General features: G+C 43.3%; 1 protein-coding gene across 2 annotated transcripts; it reads left to right on the top strand.

Moving 5' to 3' along the window:
- Window positions 1-426: 426 nt before the first annotated feature.
- On the top strand, window positions 427-23092 carry plpp1a (phospholipid phosphatase 1a). 2 transcript variants are annotated; one of them, XM_018736758.2, is made up of 6 exons: window positions 427-939; window positions 10261-10412; window positions 14835-15118; window positions 16693-16750; window positions 21909-22085; window positions 22753-23092. In XM_018736758.2, exons 1-6 carry the CDS (start codon window positions 882-884, stop codon window positions 22870-22872), a joined length of 849 nt encoding a protein of 282 aa, XP_018592274.1. In that variant the 5' UTR covers window positions 427-881; the 3' UTR covers window positions 22873-23092. The 2 variants fall into 2 exon arrangements, with proteins under 2 accessions (XP_018592274.1, XP_018592273.1); XM_018736757.2 differs by lacking the exon at window positions 10261-10412 and adding an exon at window positions 5265-5419 and having other exon boundaries at window positions 450-939.
- Window positions 23093-23128: the final 36 nt, after the last annotated feature.

Below are 23128 nucleotides of genomic sequence, written 5' to 3' on the forward strand. Positions count from 1 at the left end.
AGCGCACAGTAGTTGTTCTCTTGTCTTCCAGCAGAGGCGCTGTGGTATCGCGCATCTTCACCGAAGCCCGTTAAAAGCCCTTCCCGGTCGGCGGGGATTCTCCGTCGACGGGACTGCTTTACACCCTGTTACCGCGTCACCGAGCGAAACATAAGAGAGTAACGGCAGAACGTTCGGTCTAACCTGGACACTGCTGCAAGATGTGAAGATTCATTTTGTTATTCAGATTTTATTTTCTTATTTTTAAATTATGTTTTTAAGGACAATTACCGAGTGTAAAAAATAAAAGTCTCGTTTGCTATTTCTTTGCACTATATATATATAATGGGACACACGCCTGTATATGTTTTGCTGGCTAGATCGGTATGTGTTTTCGCAATGACAAGTGGGCGGAGCGAGAACGCGAGGCGTTGCGTAGGGCGACTGCGATAGGCTGCGGCGCTCGTTCCGCTCAAGTACGAACATGACGCCGCTGGGCTCGAGCGCAGTCCGGGCCGAGCGCGAGCGGCTTTGACAAGGAACGGGGCAGGTTCCAGGGAGCGCGCCGGCTCTTCGTTTTTTTTAATATTTTTTTAATAAAAAAAAAAAAAAAAAAACAAAAACAACACTCCTTTTTTAAACTCTGTCTATGCGATTTTATTCATGTACTAATTCGGAGGGAAGCCGGTAACCTAAACGTGCTGTGTTGGAAGTGCGAGGGCTGTCGATCGCCATTAGAGTTCCGCGGTGGCGTGTGTCTCGTGTAACCTTGTTTCCTAGCCCGGGGAAGACCGCATTGCCTCAGACTCTGCTCCTTCCTTTATTTCACGTGTTTTAATGTTAAGTTCGAGCTGATAAGACTGACTCTTCTGACGGAGCGACGCCGAACAGGAAAAGCAAACATGTTTGAAACGAAAGGAATCCCATTCATCCTCCTTGACATAGCCTGCCTCATACTCGGTACGTGTGGACAACAATATATATATTCAACACTACAGTAGTAATAGTATTAGCAGTAATAATAATATTAATAAGAATAATGACAACGATGGTAATAGTGCTGTAGTGTTCCTCGCGCCGTGCCGTGCGCGCGCGCGCTGTCTCCGCAGCAGGTGAGCTGCCCTGGCTGGAGCGTGGACGCGCGGGGAGCGGCCGCGCGCGGGTTGCACAAGTCAAGTGCATGTGGGGTTATTTTATTTTCCAGTGTTTTGTTTTCAGTGTTCTGCACAGAAAGAAGGTCCTGTACACCAACTACCATTTAAGTAGTAACAAGTTAAGTGCACGTTTATTTAACCGAAAAAGAAAAAGTGCCATGGAGGATTTGTATCTGTGTGACAAGTGTTAATAGGAAATAATTATAATAATTATGATCAGCTTTGATCTCATGAGTCATGGTGAATAATGAATACACGTGTCTGTCTGCGGGGTGCCTCTCTCTCTGCCTCGCGGGCTTCACACACAGTCGGAATGTGTGCTTTTGAGGGAGAAGCTGCTTTATTTTTGTCCTCTCTCTTGCTTTGTCATCCCTGTTCATTTTACCCTTGTCCTGAAATGTCTTTTTTTTTTAAAGGCCTCTGAGATGCAGCCTCGTGCATATTTGATGATAGGAGAAGCAGCCCAGTTTATATCCTCTTTAAGTAGCATGTCTCACTGGAGGGTTTGGAGGAGCAGCACTATGCAGTTTTATTCATTGTGTTGCTAGGGTGTAGCCTTAGACTAATTAATTTATAGATGTGTGTGCGCATGTGTATATATATAGACTTTTTTTTTTTTTTTTAGTAGAGTCAGTGTGCAGAGAGGTAAGGGTGTGTAGATCCAGTTCGAAGGACACACACTGTGCTATGGTGCTTCTTTGTGCTGGACTCTCCTGGACGTGTAAAAAGACGAGGGACAGGAGGCACTTCGTGGTGAAGACGAGGCGATGGCATCCTTCCCCCTCAACCAGTACAGGCACCCCTTTCCTGTGATGGATCAGCCAGTAAACCAGTCCGTCCGTCCGTCCGTCCATTAGTCAGTTGTTTTTCGCTGTTGTTTCTAGTGTTCAGTTGGACAACAGGACCTTTCCTTTAATGCCCTGTGCATTACTACATGTGTGTAGTTATTGTTTTTTTTAATAATTGCCACAGTGTCTGATGCTCCTCGCATGTGACTAAGCCTTTTTTCCGTGGCAATAACCAACTAGATCTCCTTAACGGGATCTGCACAGGCCGGTAATCTAATTACTAAGCGCGAAGGTAAACATGAATCGTGTGTAGACTGTTGTTTGCATTATTTCTCAGTTGGAGCACCTCTGTTTTGTTGGAAAAGTCTTTTGTTTAGTGCGGATGTCTTGTGTTATTGGGTGTGTTTTTCATGTTAATACGTTATGGAGCGCTGAGTCCATCTGATAGGGGCGTGCGCGGTGCCTGTCCGGGTTGCTGTCCTAAGCAAACCCATATGTGCGGTGTAAAGTTACTCACCGTGGTGCCAGGAGAACTTCATGTAAAATCTGTGCGCTGCGAGCAAAGTGGGTCCAAAGGGATGCATGCCTTTCTTTTGAACCTTCTGTCAGTCAGTACAGGACAAACTGATCACTTTTTGATGAATATATATGTGTAGTACCATATACAGTATTGCTTTCAAAGGCATTAGTGTTCTTTTGTTTTTTTTCTCCTCCTTTTATGAGGACCGCTAATCAAATTACGTTTATCATTTTATCTGGATAAATGCAATCCTTACATCTAACGATGTCAGTTTACCCAAAAATTAAAAATGCTTTGTTGACAGGATATGCCAGTTTCCTTAGAGGAGCAAATGAGTGCAGCATTTTATTCTGGAGATGGCCCAAAAGAGAGAAACATCTGCTTTTAGTGGGAGAAGGGGCCAAAGAAATCAGTGTTAAAAAAATAAAAGACCAACAGGAATACAAGAGTGTGTGCAGAATCCAGTCACGCAACCAGTATGAAGACCGGGCTGTGACATATAAGTCTCTGTTTACAGTGCAGCTTTAATGATTGTGAGGGACGATTAAGGTTGCACATGATTCAGTTTTTATAGTTGAATAAAGACAAGCCGTTATCCCCTTCAGCCCATTATTTACAATGTTGAGTCTGTATGCGTATTCTGCATTTCATGTGATATTTTGATTATGTGTTATGTAAAAGGCTATTGGTAATATTTTTAGATTTGACGCCAGCTAAATGGATATGGGATGGGCTTGCAACAAAGGCGATGAGTCAGAGTGCACTGGTAAAGCTGGATCCTTAATACATTTTACTGAGAATTTATTAATTGTTCAGTGAATGTGGAACTTTGTCACTTTTTATGTTACCTGAGGTTTCTTATTAACTCCAGTATTTTTAAGAAAAGGTGCACAAGGTTTGTGAGTTTACTGTGCTGTGATAAGATTTGTGATTTTACGGTATAGCCATGGTGCAAATAACTATGCAATACATTGTGGTGTTCATGACAATATTTCAGGGCAAAGACCATGCAGTACACTTATGTCATGGTTTGAAAGTGAAATTAATGTATTCAGGAAAACATTTTAACAAGGGGGAGTTATTTTGAAAATAATCATTTAGATGGATTTCTATTCATAACTTAAGTTTAACAGCAAAGCTCCATTTGTGAATACTGTCATTAAGGGGCATTATTGCTATTATTATTATTCAACTTCAGCAATAAAAATGTCATCTGTAGAGATCAATTTTCTGAATCCCTTACACTCCTTAAAATGTGCTGTTTTCTTGCTTGCTTGGTTATAGAAATGGATTTTATATTTAATTAAATTTAAATTAAATTAGTGGAAGAACTATTGAATTACATTTATTTTTTATGTCCCAATATAAGTAGGAACATGCATGTCAGTAGGGTTCAATGGAAGAAGGAAATGTGTTTCTGTGTAATTAGAACAGATAGGTTGGGAATAATAAAGACATAAATGCTGTGATTGTAAGATTAGCCAGTTTTTTTCCTAAGGTTTTGTGCCTTTGTTGAAGAGAGTCAACCAACATTCTAAGCAGAGCAAGTTAGTACCCAAGTTTTTCTAACCTGTGCGGTAAATTGAGCTTGGTGTTTAAACAAACTGTGCTGATATTCACAGCAGCCAAACGACCAAATAAAAGTTGATGGTTTAAGCATGTAGTCAGGGCATTTAGTACTTTGGCATTTGTTCATAATTTAAATAGATGAATTCATGTATATTCAGCCAGTTTGTTTTGTGATTTGTAACTTGTAAACGACAAGAATGTGGAAATGGAGACCAAGGGTATGTCCTTATTTTCTGCTGCGAAGATACAAAAAAAAGAAAGTAAGGAGCAAAGTGTTGAAATCATCTTCCTGGGATCTCAGTTTTCCTTTTTTTTTTCCCCTCCCATATTTCTTTGTTTTTCTTCATAACTGCCAGTTCCTCCTTCAATCTCAGGCTGATGACCGAGCCATGGCATCGCTGTGCGCATGAACTTCTGCCAGATGCACTAAGTGCCAGTGGATCCAGATAACAATTAGTCACAAGCCGATGGCAACTTATTGGCTTAAGCCTGTACCCTCTGTTACTCATGAAGATTTACAGAACAACAATAGTATTTACTGTGTCCGTCATTTTAATCTCCCGGTTTGCTTCAAGGTTAAAGCACAGAAGAGGAGGCCTTCTATTATCCCTGAATAATTCTGCACCGCACTGTCGGTACAGCTGCAGGACCCTTTATGCACCAGTATTTTATTTAGAGAGAGCTTCAGCTGAGCTGAACTCTGTACAATTGACAGCCACCTGGCAGCCAATACCTAGTGTTATATTCAAAATTAAAGCACGACGACAAGAAGCCGCAACTGGGATGTTAATATTGGTGCTGTTGCAGGAGAAAACTGAAAGGTCTTGCGTGACACATGAGTGGTTGCACTTTGTGCACACCAAGATTCCTCTGTAAGCTCCTAGTGACAGTCTTTGCATACTGGTTTGCAGGTGAAGTTAGCTTGAGATCAACCTGACAAAGTACGCAAATTTTACAAGATTAAATGTGCGTTCTACTCTCTTTGTTTATTTGGTTAGAGAATCGCAAATACTTTAAAGGCAGTAGAAGAAAGTATATTAAATAATATGCGATTTAAGAAATGGAGAAAAGCTTTCTAATAGCCACCCAACCATCATTTATGTGTCGGGAGGCAAGGCACTGTTCACAGATCATCGGGTTGGGATAACTTCTGTTGACTGTGCCAGGGTACAGTTTGATGTTCTTGAATGTCTCTGAACAGAAGAGCAGCATCTGCTTGGTCTCTAAACACCTGTAAACTCTTTCCATCCACAGCTGGTTTGCCGCTTGCAGCATTTAACCTGGGCAAAATCAAGCCCTATCAGAGGGGCTTTTTCTGTAACGATGACAGCATCAAGTACCCGTTCCACAACAGTACCATCACCTCGACAGTGTTGTACACTGTGGGCTTCACGCTACCTATATGCTCTGTAAGTAAAACGAAAACACGGCTCGAGCTTGAGATTGTGTGGAGTGGCCTCAGTGTTTAGTCACATTGGCATGTCTGCTCCACATGTCGCCATGGAAAATCAGTGTGACCGTTCTCATGAGATATCCAACACAATCGATCACTGTCACCTGTCAGTGTCCCACATAATTACACAGATCATGCGAGTATAACCAGGCATGACCAAGGGATCATAAAGCTGAGTCTGCACTTGTTGGGGCCTCACACATCCTCCTTGCTATAAAATCCACATGCTTTAGTAACCACTGTTATGTTGAGTACAGTATTAAAAAATAACACCACTTTTACTGCTGCTTGACTCAAAATAATCTTGACCACTCTTCCAAGGAGATGCTGCCTGGTCACGAACTTAAACCCATTAGTTATATTGCGTGTGTTTGGGTTTCACAATCTTTCCTTGCCCGGTTCATCATAGCAGATTGTCAGTCTTGGTCCCTTGGGCATGTCTTTTTTCTTGAAAGCAAAATTTTTGTGACTGCATTGGGGCTATCAGGCACATTATTTTACTTTTGAAGGAATGGCTTGGCTAATTTGGCAATTTGTGGTTTTCATCAACTATGGGTCATCTTTTTGATGTCTGAGCAAAAATGCTATAATTGAAAACTATTGTGCTTTGATATTTTGGTGGAGAAGTTGAAATGCTCATGATTCAACTTGAGTGATATTTTACGATATGGAAGGTGTTTGTTTCGACTCCTTTGTGGCCCTTTAGTTTCTTGTTTATTTTTACTTTTAATACAGCTGTTCACATTGCTGTATGGAATTTACAGCAATATTGTAATACTGAGGTTTTTTTTTTTTTAACTTGAATTATGTTTATCATCATATAGCACAAAAAATAGGTGTTAACATTCTTAGTTAAAAAGAATGAAAAGACGCACACAGCTTGTAGTGAAGTAAACAATAAAGAGCTTAGATGCTTGAAACACTTAAGTTGTATGTAAGATTTCGGAGCAATGATAGAAGAGCACACTCATGCTTTCCTAAGATGTTTTATTTTTTGGGACAGATGCATTTCGGCAGGAAACCTTTGTCAGCGTACCCGTATGTTACAAAAGAAATTACATTTATGTACACTTGTGAAGTCATTGAATAGGAAATAATTTCATACTCAATGGACCAACAACTATATAACAGTGGAACAGGAATTAACAAAATGTAACTTAAAAACATCACACTAAATAGAGAATCGGTAAATGACGGATACAGACATGGAACAGATAATGGAACAACAAATTAGACAAACAAATTGGTCATTGCAAATAAAAGGATTACCAGAAAAGATTATAAAAACAGCAGCTATATAAATATCAAACTAGGCGACAGGTAGGCTGATTAAGGATAGGATACCAAAATAGAGGATTGCAGAAACGGTATAAAGGCGACATTTCTTCATATGTTCAGTTAAACAATGTGAGCTGGATGGACCCTTTGACATTTCAGTACATGTTCTATTCATAGAATCCATACAGGAAAACAGCTCAGCTGCTCTTCCTAATGTTTAACAATGAGACTTTCTAGGTAGACTGGTCTCATTTGGATATGAAAATCATCCTTAAGGTGAATTCTGCTAACTGAAAGACATAATTACCATTAGTTTTAATAGTAAAAATGTTTGTGTTCCCGAGCTTGAAAACTGACAAGCCATTTATGATAAAAAGAAAAACCACCCAGTCCCATGAAAATAGGGACAATTACTTCATTAGTTAAAATAATAAGGCACTTTACTCTGTAATGTACAGTATGTCTGTCTAGCTGTTGTAAAGTGTATTACAGTGCTCAGCTGTGTAAATCTGAGCGATTGTAGTGTATCCAATACTGTATGTTACATTAGATGAGGGTATCTGCTAAATACTAGTTAATTGCTGTATGTGGCTTTGGAAAAATGAATAAATGTAAAGGTGAAGGTATCTCACTGTTGTCCGGAGGCATGCAAGATCCCAACTCAGTCCTCGTAAACACAAAGAAATGTGTCATAAGATGAAGTAGGGTTATTCAACAATACTCCTCGCAGAGTGTAATTCTCGTAATTGCAGTAGGAGTGTCTCGGGGGATGGCTAATTGGAACAAATGCCCAAATGACCCACCTCGGGCACTTTTTGGTGTCGGCTCTCTAGTTGTTGTAGGCTTTTCAGTAACAAATCAGTTCCATATTAATAGCTCCCATAAACCCAGATCATAAGAGTATGATCAGAATCATTCATCATAAGATGGCTTCCATGGTATTTTTTTTTTTTTTTAGGATTTCCAGGTAAAGTCAGTAAAAAAAATAGCCAATAGATTTGTGCCAACACATTGCACAGCGCACTGGTTTTCAGAGTTGAAATAGGGTTTTCGGTGTTGCTACTGGAACGGAGGGTTAATATCCTTTTGTTCCACATTTTCTCCACATAAATAGTTGAGATATTTTCCTGGAACATTAAGTTATGACCCTGATTTAGTGCTGTTGATGTGAATTCCGCTGGAGGAATGACAGAGGCAGAAGTGGCTGTGGTTGTAATGCCAGAGTCTTCTCCCGTTGGCTTCCCTCTCTTTCTGTCCCAAGTTCAGTTGCTTCGCCCATCATTCCAGCGAGACATCCCGCTGCTCCTGTTGCCTCTCTTCTTCTGCTGGAGTCGGCCGAGCCTTCGTCTTGTGTTGCTCTCCATGGGTTGATGAAAACCTCAAACACACACACACTGAAACGTGCAGTAATGGCTTGTCCTCGAACATCGGTCTCAAATTAGCCGCATGAGGGCAAAGAGTTGAGCGAAGGAGCGACTCTCCAAAAGATGACTTCTACATTTTTTTGCTTTGGATGCAATGTTTCGGACACCCACTGTGATACTGGGGCACTTTGAGTCAGATGCAAAAAGTTCCAAGCGTTCAGTGGTACTTTCCTTGCAGCTTTTACTGGTAGTAATCACATTTGTCAGTGTTGGATCACTGTTTTCTTACTCTGCTGAAATACCATTTTGCTTTCTCTTAGTAGGAATAAAATGTTAATAAAAACAACACGAGTAGTCATTCAGGACTGATGTATTTAATTTATTCAGTAGTCAAATATTGCCCAGATCTGTTAGTTTTTTGTTGTTTGTGGAGTGAAGAATGTCAGTTGTTCTGTGTCAGCAATTTTTGTTTCTGAATGAAAGCCACATTTTATTGTCAGAACAGATGAAGGCTTAATTTAATTTCTGGTTCCAAAAGAGAACAAGTGTCAGTGTGGGGACGTGGAAAGAGCCTGACATTTTCAGTGGTAATGTGCAATAATAAGTGTGTGTGTGTGTGTGTGTGTGTGTGTGTGCTGTATAGATGCATAATATGGATTTTTTTGTGGCTAATTCTAGCACATCCTTTAATGTCACTTTTCATAGGATTGCTGGAGCAGTAGTTTTGCATGTTAAAATCGCATGCAAAAATTTCTTTTTTGTGTTTAACAACAGGGGTAAATTCAGAAAATTCAGAGGTGCTTTTGCTCATTTGTACCTGTTTTTAAACGGTGAAAATTTCCATCTGAATCCATCTCGCTTGCCAAATGTCCCGCAGAAGAACTTTTTCATTCTTGTCTTTTAAAGAGGTGTATTTACAGGTTTTCACAGTAAATTGTGAGTGTTTGTGTTTGAGTGACGACAAGGCAAACTATTGTAGATGTCATTAACAAAGAGATTCCAGTCCAGCTGAATCATCACTACATTTTTAGCTGTTTGTCATCCTTTGAGGATAATCTCTGTAATTCTGTAACAAGTAAGCATGCATTGTTCAATTAAACATTTTAAATATCAGGAAAAGACAAGGCACAAAAATAACTAGTTTTTTTTTTTCTACATGTGTAGATGTATTTTTTTGTTTTAACCCTAAAACAGTAGAGGGATGACACACTAAGGTAGTTTGTTTTACTGACTACCCTTCTGTGGAAGTAGGAGGGTATGAAGCTCATTTCCTCCTGACAGACATGTCTGTCGTGTGTTACCTCCTGGTGAAGAGGAATGTTGGACGTGCTATCGCAGGCCTGCTGTGTTTACGTGCCCCCAGCCTATAGGATGCTCTTCGTAATCCCCTCATCATCTGCACTAACTCCATTTGTACTTCGGCAGCCTGCATGCAAAATTGGCTTTTGAATGGATAGGTGCTGGCACGAAAGATGTGTACAGAGGTGGTTTACTAGTGCTGTGTGCCTCATTGTTTCTTATCTTTTAGATTTTGTCTGGCAAATGGAATCACTGATAACGGCTGATTTAAAAAAAAAAAAAAAAAAAAAGTTGTGCAATAGCACTCAAACATGACACTGGTTTTTAACTAAGATTTTTTTTCCCCCTGCAGATATTATCTATGCAACCATTTATTACTGTATTTTGACATGTGGTTAGCACTCTTTACTCCGAAGTAGGTTGAGGCCCACAGCAGCTTGGGAGTAGTGAGCGTAGGCGCACACCTCAGATGTTGTATGCTGAGAGAAGCCATCTGCTTCTTTTTGCTGTCTGGGCTTCTTTGGACAAGAGAATACACAAAATATAAACCTTGTGAAAGCTGTTGTCTGCATTTGCATACAGTGACAACCTTAACCATAGGCAACTTGACTGTGTTTTGCTCTCCTTCCATTCTTTCATCAGGTGAGAGGGACATATGTGCAGGTTGCCGAAAATGACCCATCGTGTTGGTCGCGCTTGGGGGGGGGGGGATGGTCGAGCTCTCTCTCTCCATCCAGCTGCATTCCCTGTCTATTTTAAACTCTGCTCATCATGAGGAGGACAGCTGGGTGGTCTCTGGCCTGCGGCTCCCCCTTGTTAATTCTGCGCTTCTCTGTTCTCTCATTGCTTCCGCTAGTGGGACTCCCATTCGCAACACTCACACTGCTGCACAGTCCATTCAAACGAGGATTTTTCTGTAACGATGACTCGATCACCTTCCCCCTTAAAGAAGACACCATTCCCTATCAGTTGTTAGGTGGGACAATGATTCCCTTCACACTGCTTGTTGTAAGTGATTTTTTATTTTTTTTCCCCTAAAATGCATCCATTTTCTTTTTTTTTTTTGCTTGTACTGGTGTGCAGCAATTTGTCTTGCCCCTTAAGTACATTTCCTCATCTGAAAAATAAATGCATGACAGAATTGAAATTATTTTTTTTAAAGTAGCTTGAATATTGATAATGACAAGCAACCTTAAAAGTCTGTTGCATACATGGTGGTTCTAGGTGGTAAAGTTGCATTTATTTTTCATCTGGGAAAATGAATGCTTGAAAGTATGTGAACCCCTTGTGTCCCTTAGTTTTACCATGAGACTGATATTAAACGAGAACCAGTCTTTCACATCTGACAGAGGCACCTGACATGATTTTTGAGGAAATCGTGTGTACGAGAAAAACGGCAGTAATGCAGGTGCAAAAATAAGTGAACCCCAAGTTGCATCAGTTAAATCAAGTAGATAAGCAGAATCAGATTGCTTTACACGATCCTTTATTCATTTAGATTTTATCTTTTTATTTTAGTATTTCAGCCAAGAAAAATGACCATCCCTATAGGGTTCACATACTTTCCAGCAGCACTGTATGCTTTCCTGCTGTGCATTAACATACTGCAAATGAAGCTGATATTGATGGTTGAAAAGCTTGTCACTGAATCAAAACCCTTCCTTGAAAGGTTATCCAACCGAAAGGCCTTCTTCATTTGTACAGGCCTTCTTTCAGCTGTACAAAAATGGTGATGGTATGCTATGAAGTCACACACTATCCATAACTGCTTATCCTAAAGCAGGGTCATGTTGGTCCACAGCCTATCCCAGAAGCATAGGACCTTTTTGAAGTGGCATTTCTGTGAAGCTGGTAAAGTCAAAGTCCTTTACCACTGTTTTGTCTGCCAACCATAGTTAAAAACAGCGATCTGCTGTGACATTCAGATTTCCTTGTGATGCTGAATGGACGCCAGAGTGTCCAGGTGAAAAAGAAACAGTCGCTGGTTAACACGAACTTTGATTTTAATTTTAATTTTTTGCCAACTGAAGTCCAGTGTTGTGATTGTGAGAAGTGCCAATTCAATATCTAGAAATAACAAGTAAAGATAAGATAAACAAATTGCAAAGGACTGAAATTTTCACAGAAGCACAAGGCACATGCAAAAATAGCCTTTTTCATGCTGTGTAGAAGCATTTTTAAGAGAAACATTTGGAGAAAACCAGTCTAGGTAGAGCAGAACAAATATGGATATGCTGTAAAAATCCCAAGTTGCAGCTCTAGTTTCAACAGAAAAAAACATGATCGCAAAGCTCGAGCCCGCTCCAAGACAGTGTAAGGACACCATGTGCTATTTTTGACAAATTTTTCATGAGCTGCTCCTTTGGGAACAGGTTCGACTCCAGCTCTGCACGTGCAGAGTTTGTTCTCGATGTGTTTGCAGCGCAAAGACACAGGCAGAAGAAGGCAGTGTGAACCACCTCTGTACCCCCCTTTTGCAAGAAAACCACGAGTGGTGGCCATGAGTCGAATTCGGCTCGACAGCGCTTGCCGTACCTTACCTTATTTGTGACCTTAACGGTGTACAAAAGCACAATGGAAAGGCTCATCTTAAGAAATGCATGTGACTCCTTTCAAATAGTACACTCAGATTAAGTGCACTCACGACTTGGTGCAACACAGCCCGTCCTCCAATATTAATCTCCTCCAAAATGAAGTATTTAATAGATGGGTAAGAGTAAACTTCAGTTCATTGTCAGTTTGTAAAGCACCCACAGGGACAAAGCACAACGTGCGGAAATACCAGGAAATGATTTGACACTTCACACCACTTACCACAACACAGAGGGGGGAGGAAAAAAAAAAAAAAAACAAAACCAGAGCATAACCTAAATGAAGCCAAATTATACTGGAAAGTAGTGTCATGAGTGAGAGCTGTGCTGTATTAAAGCCTTGGTGGAACTTCTTTGTGATGCAGAAGGTGTGTTTCAAAGCAGGGACACCAGTGGACACACCAGTCTACTGAAGGGATGGAGGCGCCGCACCGCATCGCAGCCAGTTGGGCGGCTCTCGTTGCTGGCACCGCGGTTCATGATCGCAAACGGTGCCAGATACTCTGCTGTCTTTATTTATGCAACACCGAATTTGGCAACAAAGGTCTTATCAACCCAGAGGTTTTGGGAATGTTTGTCAGCTGATCCCTCTGGCTTGAGACAAGGAAGAGCGAGGTGCTTCTACACCTCCCTACTGTGCCTGTCCGCATTACAGGTGCCCTCCTTTATCTGCCCATCGTCGTCAGAATGTCACTGCTGAAAAGAGATGGATTCGGAGAGCAGTGTCACCGGACACGATTAAATCACACGCTATAGATAATTTGGTCACGCAGCTCATACCCTTTTAGACTTGCACAGTCAAATGGGCCTCGCTGGTTGAGAAACTTGCAGAACTTGTTTACAGGCACAACAATAACTTGGCATGACCAATTTATGCTTGGCACTTGGCTGTGTGTGGTCACAATATGGCCGATAATTGTTCAGTGGTTTGACTCTTGGGGTAGCTGGTCATGTAGGGGTTGATGTTGCTGCCTTTGGACCCAGACATCAGCGGTTTGAATCCCACCTCTACCTGTGGCATCCTTGAGTAAGATACTTACCATAAAATTGCTCCTGTAAGAAATTAAGTGGCTGTATAAATGGGTAAATAATCGTAACTAGCGTATCATGGTAAGTTGTTCTGAAGAAAACACATAGCCACACATTGACTGAAACCACTTGTCCCAAGCAGGGTCGTGGTAAACTGGAGCCTAACCCAGCAACACAGGCCCTAGGACCGGGACACACCGAGGATGGGACAACAGTCTGCCGCAAGGCACCCCAGGCAGGACTCAAACCCCAGACCCGCCAGAGAGCGAGCACAGGCCAAACCTGCTGCGCCATCGCACCCCCCACTTTGGGGAAAAGTGTCAGCTAAATGACTGAGTGTAAAGGGTAGCATAATTAGCTGGTAGTTTCCATGGTTTCGTTTTACATCAACTCATTTAGAAGACACTTGTCTCTTAAGCCACTTAAAATGAATACTGTGATGCATTGAGCCAATACCTTTTTACCCAAAGTGTTACAGTGCTAAATACAGTACAGTACACTGCCTATAGCGAACCCCTCGCCTACATGCCACAGCAGCGCGCTCTCTCTCATGCTATGGGAAATTTATTCAACGGTTCATTTGAAACGTGTCTTTCGAGCGTGGGAGGGAACACACGCAAACATGGGGAGAGTGTGCAAACTCTACTCAGACTGACCAAACCCATGCACTCTGGCAGTACCCAGGTGCTGGGAGGCAACGGCTCTACTCCCTGGGCCACCGTGCCATCATAAACATATTCGCTGTAAATGCACTCTACCTTATTTTATTTTGGAGGAGAAAGTAGTCAGGTGTGGAAGGAAGCTGCGGTCAGGAAGTTGGATCATTTATGGATTATTATAGCAACATGTAATGAATCCGTCTGTTCAGCCACCTTTAGAATATGATGTTATGAAGGTCAGCGAAGCACTGAACATCCTTAAAGGTAAAAGGAATAACAGTTCCACAGCACATTTCAAAAATAAATAGGAAAGGGATTTGTGCAGTATGGCCTTTCTCACGTTCTGTGGGAAGAGATTTTTCAGCTACGTGGAATCTGGGGAAGGAAGGGTCAGTAATACGATATCCGCTCCAACTGTCTGCACGTCTGCAACGTGAACGCTTCTGCCAAGGCTTGGTGTTCAGCAAAGAATGCAAGAAAGATCCGGAGCAGGACCCCTAGCTGATAGCTGCGCCCATTCACATGAGCGCACGCTGATCTGCTTTAGCACTTTGTAAAAACCCTCAGTCCTCGTGTGACTTTGGCTCCGAACCTGTTCTCTGTGTTCGCTGTTCTGTTTTGGAAGTAGAAGCAAAACTTCTAGAGCTTCCTTAATGAATCTCATCTTCCACGTAGATTGAGGAAATGCACAAGAACAAGTGCTTCCTCTTCAGCTTACTCACTCCGTGGAGTATTTGTGTTACCCGTATCCTGGTGTTGCGTTGGGAAGGCGCATCATTTACGTACACGTTGCTGAAGGAAATCCGTCGTGAGTAAGAAGACCAGACTATATTCGTCCTAATAGTAACATTTGTAGATGAACAAATTCCTCACGGTAATCCTGCACATTTTGTGTTTGTGAAACGTCTTTGAGGAGAACTCGGTGATAGCTGCACCGGAAAGTACCACTTTTACCTTGTTCCCCCGTAGTTGCTTTGCTCCTGTCGAGTGCCCAGAATCACTGTCCCTGCAGGGTGCTTGTAGAACCCTCCTTTGTTCCCCCAAAGCACCCGGCATAAGCTTTGAGCTTTCGCTCGGGTCCCAGCGAGTTGCACTCCTGCAAACTGCTTTGACGCAACTGTACGTTGTTTAATCCGTGTCCTTTTCCACAGATGGTCATTGGAGAGTGCCTTTCGGTGCATTTTAAGCGCATCAAATCAAAGTCGTCCTTCAACAATAGCTATGTGGCGTGTGTGTATAAAGCAGTGGGCACCTTCTTGTTCGGAGCTGCCATGAGTCAGTCCCTCACCGACATTGCCAAGTACTCCATAGGCCGACTGAGGCCACATTTCTTAGATGTATGCAAACCTGTGTGGAGCCACATCAACTGCACGTCTGGGAACTACATCGAGAACTTCACCTGCACGGGAGACAAGATAACGGTCAACGAGGCCAGGTGGGTGAACTCTGTTCATTTGCTGTATCAGAACCCCTTATAGCACGGGCATGTTACTCGGTAGAGGAACGGATTGCTCAACTGGAGGTTGCTGGCTCAAGTCCCAGGAGAGACCCTGCTGTGCTGTTTGAATGAGGCTCTTGACCTTGAACTGCTCCAACAAAGTACTGTATGCTGACAGAAATAGGGAGAGTGACACCTACGCAACAAAAAAAAAAAACTTGATTGATATGTACACATACTGTAGCTACAATAAAATATTTGTCTGCGTAAATTAATACTGAAGTTCAACTGCTCTTGCTAAACGACAATTATTAATATTTATGTCCAAAATATTTCTCCGGCACCCTTACATCAGTTAGAATTGGCATCTTTCAGATCCTTAACCACGGCACTAGGCTAAGAGCACTGTCTGTGTGTTTCCGTTCTACTTGGAGGGGATTCATCGTAATCCTGTCACTACGGAAGGGTCAAAAGCAACAGAGCAGATGCGGTATATGTGCGGATGCCATTCAACAACCACAAGGAGAATCAGAATGCCAACAATGTCATTTTCTTTATTTTCAATTATATGTAAGCTAAACTAGTGGGACAGTTGGTAGTGTAGTGGTTAGTGCTACTGCCTTTGGACCCAAAGGTTGTAGGTTCAATACTGACCCCTGGCTGTAGTTCCCTTGACCGAGGTACTTACCCCAAATTGCTCCTGTAAAATTACCCATTAATTGTAAGCTTGTAATAACTGTAACCTTGTAAGTTGCTTTGGAGAAAAGTGTCACCTAAATTATGTATGTAGTCCATTTACATTTTCAAAACTATAAAGAGATGCAGTAGGTGTGGTGCCTCTATGTAATATAGTTAGGGTTCGAGCGTTTGCAATGCGTGGGGGTCATTAATAGAACAAATAAATCCTCCGTGGTGGAGCGTTAATTATAGCTTGGAAAATAACGGGATCACGTTGCGTCAATCCATGTGTTTTCCGGTGGACCGAAGACTGAGGTTATGCTACCGCGTTGTTGACGTTCTCCGTCTCCGTCGCGCCGTAACGGACGGCTGTCCCCACGCTCCAGTGTTCCTGTGTCATTCCCCAAATCAAAGGCTTTGAATCCATGCGAAACCCCGAACCAGAAGCAACGTAGTGCAAACACACTCTTTGTTGGGGAACCGGATATGTGTCGCGCACCATCGCCGAAACCTTCGGCCTGCCGTGAGGATTTTCCACCCGACCCGTCTTGGCCCCGTGTCGTGACTGTGCCCACAATAGGCGGCCGGCGCACTTTTAATTCCACACTTCTCCTTATCGGCGCTATCAGGGCGGAATCCTGCGGGGGCCACACATAATTGCTTAAGTCAACAGGAAAGCGCCAAGTCTGTGCAAGAGCGAACCACATTCTTGCCCTGAATCATCGTCCTCTGTGGCCTTTATGAAATAACGGATTTGACTCCTGGCGTGCTGCGCTGGCAGGAAATAGGTGTGTTGCTGGTGTATTTTGGTGAACAATGAGAGAATATATCAGTCATCAGCGCTGTGGCCTCTCTGGACGCAGGGTGCTAACTGTGGCTTTTCTCTCCCGCAGACTCTCCTTCTACTCGGGCCATTCCTCTTTCTCCATGTACTGCATGTTATTCCTAGCGGTGAGTATCTTCTCAGCCTTTGATCGCACTATCGCGGTATGAGAAAACATAACAAAGACAGGTCCTTTAATAGTTTTTGTCCGTTTGTACTTTTTTTTTTTTTTTTTTTTATAAAGGAAAAAAAAAAATATATATATATATATATATATATATATATATATATTTTTCAGCCCTTGCAGTACATTGTCATAATTACTACATTTACAATTACTCACTCAGCAGGTGCTTTTTCCCCAAATATAATTATGACATAAACAATATTGAGCAAAATCATTTTGTTTTCCTTTGTTTTCCTTTTACAGATCCAGGTAATTAAACCAATAGTCTTGATAACCCGAGTTGTAACCTAGTTGGACTGAGGCTCATTTCAGCCATAAAATGTACAGCGGTGTCATTTCTTCTCATTTTCCGGGATGACGATGCATAACCCCAGGCAGAGATAGCGTGACAGACTCCACGTGCTCTGCTGACAGGAAGGATGAAGTCGCTCAGTATTGCCCCGAGCAAACCACGCAATAAAGAAGGAGAGCGTTGAGTAGCACGAAGATTGCTGTTCGCGCACCAACATTTTCCCGTTGTGATGAAATTAAGTGCAAGAAGCGTCGGCCACCCAAGCCTAGGTGCGAGCGAAAAGGAATCGAACCGTTACATGTGGGTTCAAAAACGTTTGCGTCACATGCTGCCCGCAGTGCTGCGGCGTAACCCTAAAAATAGTTGTCCATATTCATTATGCTTGTCGCACGCCTCCCTTTCAACTAGGAGCAAGATGGTGAACTCAGTGGTTAGAGCTGCCCCTTGTGCTCAAAGGACCCGGGTGTGAATTCCACCCCTGCTGTATTACCCTTTAGAAGGGTACTTACCCTGGAATAAAACAACAGTAAAAATACACATGCATTAAACAGTAGATAATTTAAAGTAGCCTAGCATTGGCAGTTGCATTCACTCAAAGCTGCTGAATCCCTCAGTGTCAAGTCTCAAAACACACCTTTCAGACTTACTTCTCTCCTCATCTCCTACCTGCTCCATACATTTTACATTGTCTTACTCGTCACAAATACCTTTGTGTTTTCCTACCAATTCTACATGCAGCTATTAATATAGAGAACCCGATCGTTTTCAGCATGAGGCTGCTGGTAGGTGAGCGATGCGTCTGTGAGCGGGACTGAGTGTCGGAGTGTTTACTGCGGGACGGCAGCGCGAGCAGAGCGACTAATGAGGGCGAGAGCTGGGCAGAGCCAGTTAAGTGGAGTAAGTGGAGATGAGCCTTTGTATGTGCGAAGGGGCAGGGCTACAGGAGAGAAGGGCCATTGTGACGCAGGCGCTGGCTGCCCGCAGGGGGCCGGGGACAGGTGCGCACCCTGAGAGACGAGAGCAGTTATACCTCAGCCGTTTAGTGTTGCCATGGAGATCTGGCAGACGAGTCCTGACTATTAATGATGCGACTTGTGTTACAGGGTCAAGATATAAACCGTGCCCTTAGATGGGTTTGAACCTGTAATAGTACATTGCAAAGTTTTTTTTTTTTTTTTTTTTTAAAGTATCTTTTAGGATGAGAGTTTAAGAGCTGCATAATTCCCAGTCACACAGTTGTCATATACAATGCAGTGGAAAAAGTATTTGCCCCCTCCCTGATTTTATTTTTTTTTTGCATGTTTGTCACAGTTAAATGATTGAGATCATCAAACAAATTTTAATATTACACAAAGATAACCCGAGTAAATACAAATTGCAGTTTTTAAATGATGATTTCACTTAAGGGAAAAAAGCTGTCCAAACCTACCTGGCCCTATGTGAAAAAGTAATTGCCCCCCGTTAAATCATGAATGAATGATCTCTGATTAACCACATTTTTTTGGAAAGCTGAGTTACATTTCACTTGCCACACCCAGGCCTGATTACTGCCAGACCTGTTGAATCAAGAAATCACTTAAACAGAACCTGTCTGACAAAGTGAAGCATGCTAAAAGATCACAAAAAGCAACACATCATGCCACGATCTAAAGAAATTCAAGAACAGATGAGAAACAAAGTAATTGACATATATCAGTCTGGAAAGGGTTACAAAGCCATTTCTAAGGCTTTGGGACTCCAGCGAACCACGGTGAGAGCCATTATCCACAAATGGAGAAAACTTGGAACAGTGGTGAACCTTCCCAGGAGTGGCCGGCCTACCAAAATTACTCCAAGAGCGCAACGACGACTCATCCAGGCGCTCATAAAAGAACCCAGAACAACATCTAAAGAACTGCAGGCCTCACTTGCCTCAGTTAAGGTCAGTGTTCATGATTCAACAATAAGAAAGAGACTGGGCAAAAATGGCATCCATGGGAGAGTTACAAGGCGAAAGCCACTGCTGACCAAAAAGAACGCAAAGGCTCGTCTCACATTTGCCAAAAAACATTTTGATTATCCCCAAGACTTTTGGGCAAATATTCTGTGGACTGATGAGACAAAAGTTGAACTTTTTGGAAGGTGTGCGTCCCGTTACATCTGGCATAAAACTAATACAGCATTTCATAAAAAGAACATTATACCAACAGTCAAACATGGTGGTGGTAGCGTGATGGTCTGGGGCTGCTTTGCAGCTTCAGGACCTGGACGACTTGCCATAACTGATGGAACCATGAATTCTGCGCTCTACCAGAAAATCCTGAAGGAGAATGTCCGGCCATCAGTTCGTGACCTCAAGTTCAAGCGCACTTGGGTTATGCAGCAGGACAATGATCCGAAGCACACCAGCAAGTCCACCTCTGAATGGCTCAAAAAAAAAACAAAATTAAGGTTTTGGAGTGGCCTAGTCAAAGTCCGCACTTAAAGCCCATTGAGATGCTGTGGCATGACCTTAAACAGGCCGTTCATGCTCGAAAACCCTCCAATGTGGCTGAATTAAAACAATTCTGCAAAGAAGAGTGGGCCAAAATTCCTCCACAGCGATGCGAAAGACTCATTGCCAGTTATCGCAAATGCTTGATTGCAGTTGTTGCCGCACAGGGTGGCACAATCAGTTATTAGGTTTAGGGGGCAATTACTTTTTCACATAGGGCCAGGTAGGTTTGGACAGCTTTTTTCCCTTAATAAATGAAATCATTTAAAAACTGCATTTTGTATTTACTCAGGTTATCTTTGTGTAATATTAAAATTTGTTTGATCTCAATCATTTAACTGTGACAGCCATGATCTTTGCACATTTGTATAGGTGACTGTTCAGCTCTATAACGTACCTTGAAGTATCAGAACTATCACACACACACACATTTTCGGAACCGCTCGTCCCATACGGGGGTCGCGGGGAACCGGAGCCTACCCAGCAACACAGGGCGCAAGGCCGGAGGGGGAGGGGACACACCCAGGACGGGACGCCAGTCCGTCGCAAGGCACCCCAAGCGGGACTCGAACCCCAGACCCACTGAAGAGCAGGACCCAGTCCGACCCCACTACGCCCCCCCCATCAGAACTATCATGCAGACTTTATTTCCCCTTTCCCTGTGAAATCATACATCTCTGTGAATAATAGGCTTAACTTTTTTTTTTTTTTAAATCTTTGTATGACATACTAGGAAAACATTAAATCACCTATTTTGAAATCCTAAAAAGGAAACTTTCTCCTCCTTCATATATGACACGCCTGTTTTCATATCGTACGAGGGAGACGGTCCACACTGAAACAGACCTTTGACACTGTAGTTGCATTTTAATCCAGTAAAAACCTACGCCTTGCTGATTTGGTGCCACATTCTCGAGGGCTGTTCTCTTTTGCTGTGCCTTTGTGTGAACCCCCCCCCATTAAAGCATAGGTTGAACCGCCTGATCACATCCAACAGAGGCCTTGAAAAGAACACAACAGACATCTTCACATGAAAAAGCAGCCGAAGCTGCAGCACATTAGTAGGAGCTTTATTCCAGTGCCTCAGCGCTGCGTTCCTGAACCGTATTTCCTCCGTTTCGCTACATGTGGCAGCAGTCCAGCGAGAACACGCTGAACCAAACCATCTGCGCAATTCGCCCATGTAGTGGTGCCACATCAGGTCACGAAATCTACCTTTATACACAACCAGATGCCTCCTCAGGCTTCTTTATTCACTGCTCCTCCAACCGCTTTGATTATTGGAAACAAAGGACAGTTCAAGCTCAGGTTATTTTTTATAGTATGGGGTGTAGAGACTGGTCCTGGTTTTGTGTGTGTCCCCGGGGTAAATACATTTACACAACAATGGAATGCCACGGTTACCTTTTGGACAATCCAAAAATGAAATGTGTATTGTAACCAAGTGGGAGTGAACTCGGTAAAACAGTGTCTTTTGTGGTACAAACTGCGTCCGCAGCTCTTGGAGTGAAGTTCACAAAGGTCATTTGAGGAACTGTGTTGCGCTGCAGTTCACACTGTCCTTGTCAGAAACTGGAAGCTCTTAGTAAATGCGCCGGTCACTGGTGGGGCTTGGAGGCCTTGGTTAAGACAGTGGTGCGAAGGAATGGCGACACACAGCAGCCTCATGGGAAACACACCTGCTGTCCCAAAAAGGGCACCTTCCAGGCGTACTTTTTAAGAGCGAGTCATTCAGCTGCCCGGCCAGAACTTTCCATCCTGTAAACTAGTCCCGTACATTTATATTTACTCATTTAGCTGACGCTTTTCTCCAAAGTGACTTACGATGTTAATCTACCTAGTTATTTACCCATTTATACAGCCAGGTAATTTTACTGGAACAAATCTTAGGCTAAGTACCTTGGGGGAGGTGAGATTTTCTTGCTGTATGCCTGTGTTAAAGCGCTCTGTGTCACTGCGTGAGAAGAGCGCTCTATAAAAATAAAAATAAATTCAAATCTGCAACCTTTGGGGCCAAAGCCAGCAGCTCTAACCACTACACTAACAGCTGCCCCCGTACCAGTATGAGCACTGAACGCGGGGTTCAGCTAATCTTTAATTTTCCCCACGATGCTCACTTTCATACAGGTTATGATTTGTGATGGTACATCCGACTCTTGCAGCCTAAATAAACACCGCAGTAACGTTCTGCTCTCCTGTTACACCACGAGAAGCCATGCTGAACTGTTGGACAAGTTGTCTAGATCAAAGATGTGACAAATGACGGTGTGGAGCGTCCATCAGTGGACTAGTGATGGCGGTCGGGTGTTTAACCCCCTTAAATGTCCATTGCAGCTTTATGTCCAAGCAAGACTTCAAGCCGAGTGGGCGAGGCTCCTCCGGCCCACAATCCAGTTCTTCCTGATCGCCGCCTCCGTGTACGTGGGTCTGTCGCGGGTGTCCGACTACAAGCACCACTGGAGCGACGTCCTCACCGGGCTCATCCAGGGAGCGCTGATGGCCGTACTCATCGTAAGTACATCTACTGCAGCAGTGGCCCTCACGTTCTCCGTGCACATCCATCGTCAACAAGCGCTTGTCCCGAGCGGGGTCGCGGCCTAACCCGGCAACACGGGGCAAGGCCGAAGGGAGAGGGGACACACCCCAGGCGGGAGGCCAGTCCATCGTAAGGCAACCCAAGCAGGGCTGGGACCCCAGACCCGCCACACGGCAGGCACCGGCTGAACCCGCTGCGCCACCATGCATTCTGTGTGCATATGCAAATCTGTTAGCCCCCGTACTCCAGATAATGTTCTGAAGAAAAAGCTGGAGCAGCCAGCCAGGAAAACAAGGCTAAGAATCACTGACTTGCTGCATCAGCATGTTTTCTGCCTTTGGTTCAATTTATTATTACACCAACATAATAGAGCAGAGGAATTTCCATGAAAGCAGCAGCAAATGGCTACACATTTCTGTCCTGTGTTTTAATCCGAGGGTCCATTTATAAATTCCAATTATGGCCGCAGAGGTCGTGTCAAGCAGCAAACCGAAATAGGTCAACAAGTCCAAGTGAGATCCTCTTCCACAAGCATGAATGAAGACTGCTTGCAGGCACAGTAGTTTGGTTCGAGTGCTACGGCAAGGGCTCGTGCTGCAGCTTCTGTTGGGTCCCTCCCCTCAGTCTCCCTCCCGTCCGCAGGTGGCCTTCGTGTCGGATTTCTTCAAGAGGCCCGTGGAGCCAGAGAAGGGCGAGGAGATCCCCCACAGCAGTTTACAGGAGAGCCCCACTAATGGAAACCACTATGGGAGCGCCCACTGAGGGGGACAGGTGCCGCAGTGGACAGCTTGTGAATGTAACGCTGCTTTTTGGCTCTCTGGGACCTGTACTGCACGCCTGGAGACTCAACTCACTGTGGACACATGATGTCAAATATTGCCTTGGCCAGACTGCTATTGCTACTACCAAAGCCTCCTATGTATTGTCACCCACTAAAAATATATATACCGGGGGAAAAAAAGAACCCTAATATACTAAGGGAAAAAGCAAGTTTTTTTTATTAAAAAAATTAAAATGT

Source organism: Scleropages formosus, chromosome 6, assembly GCF_900964775.1.
Source record: "Scleropages formosus chromosome 6, fSclFor1.1, whole genome shotgun sequence".
Taxonomy (NCBI): Eukaryota; Metazoa; Chordata; class Actinopteri; order Osteoglossiformes; family Osteoglossidae; genus Scleropages; species Scleropages formosus.

What these genes read in the sequence shown, in the direction of transcription:
- plpp1a (XM_018736757.2), top strand. Translation starts at nt 882, where the DNA reads ATGTTTGAAACGAAAGGAATCCCATTCATCCTCCTTGACATAGCCTGC. An exon ending in CATAGCCTGCCTCATACTCG is followed by an intron (nt 940 to 5,264) that starts GTACGTGTGGAC and finishes TTCCATCCACAG; the next exon opens with CTGGTTTGCCGCTTGCAGCA. An exon ending in ATAACGGTCAACGAGGCCAG is followed by an intron (nt 15,119 to 16,692) that starts GTGGGTGAACTC and finishes TCTCTCCCGCAG; the next exon opens with ACTCTCCTTCTACTCGGGCC.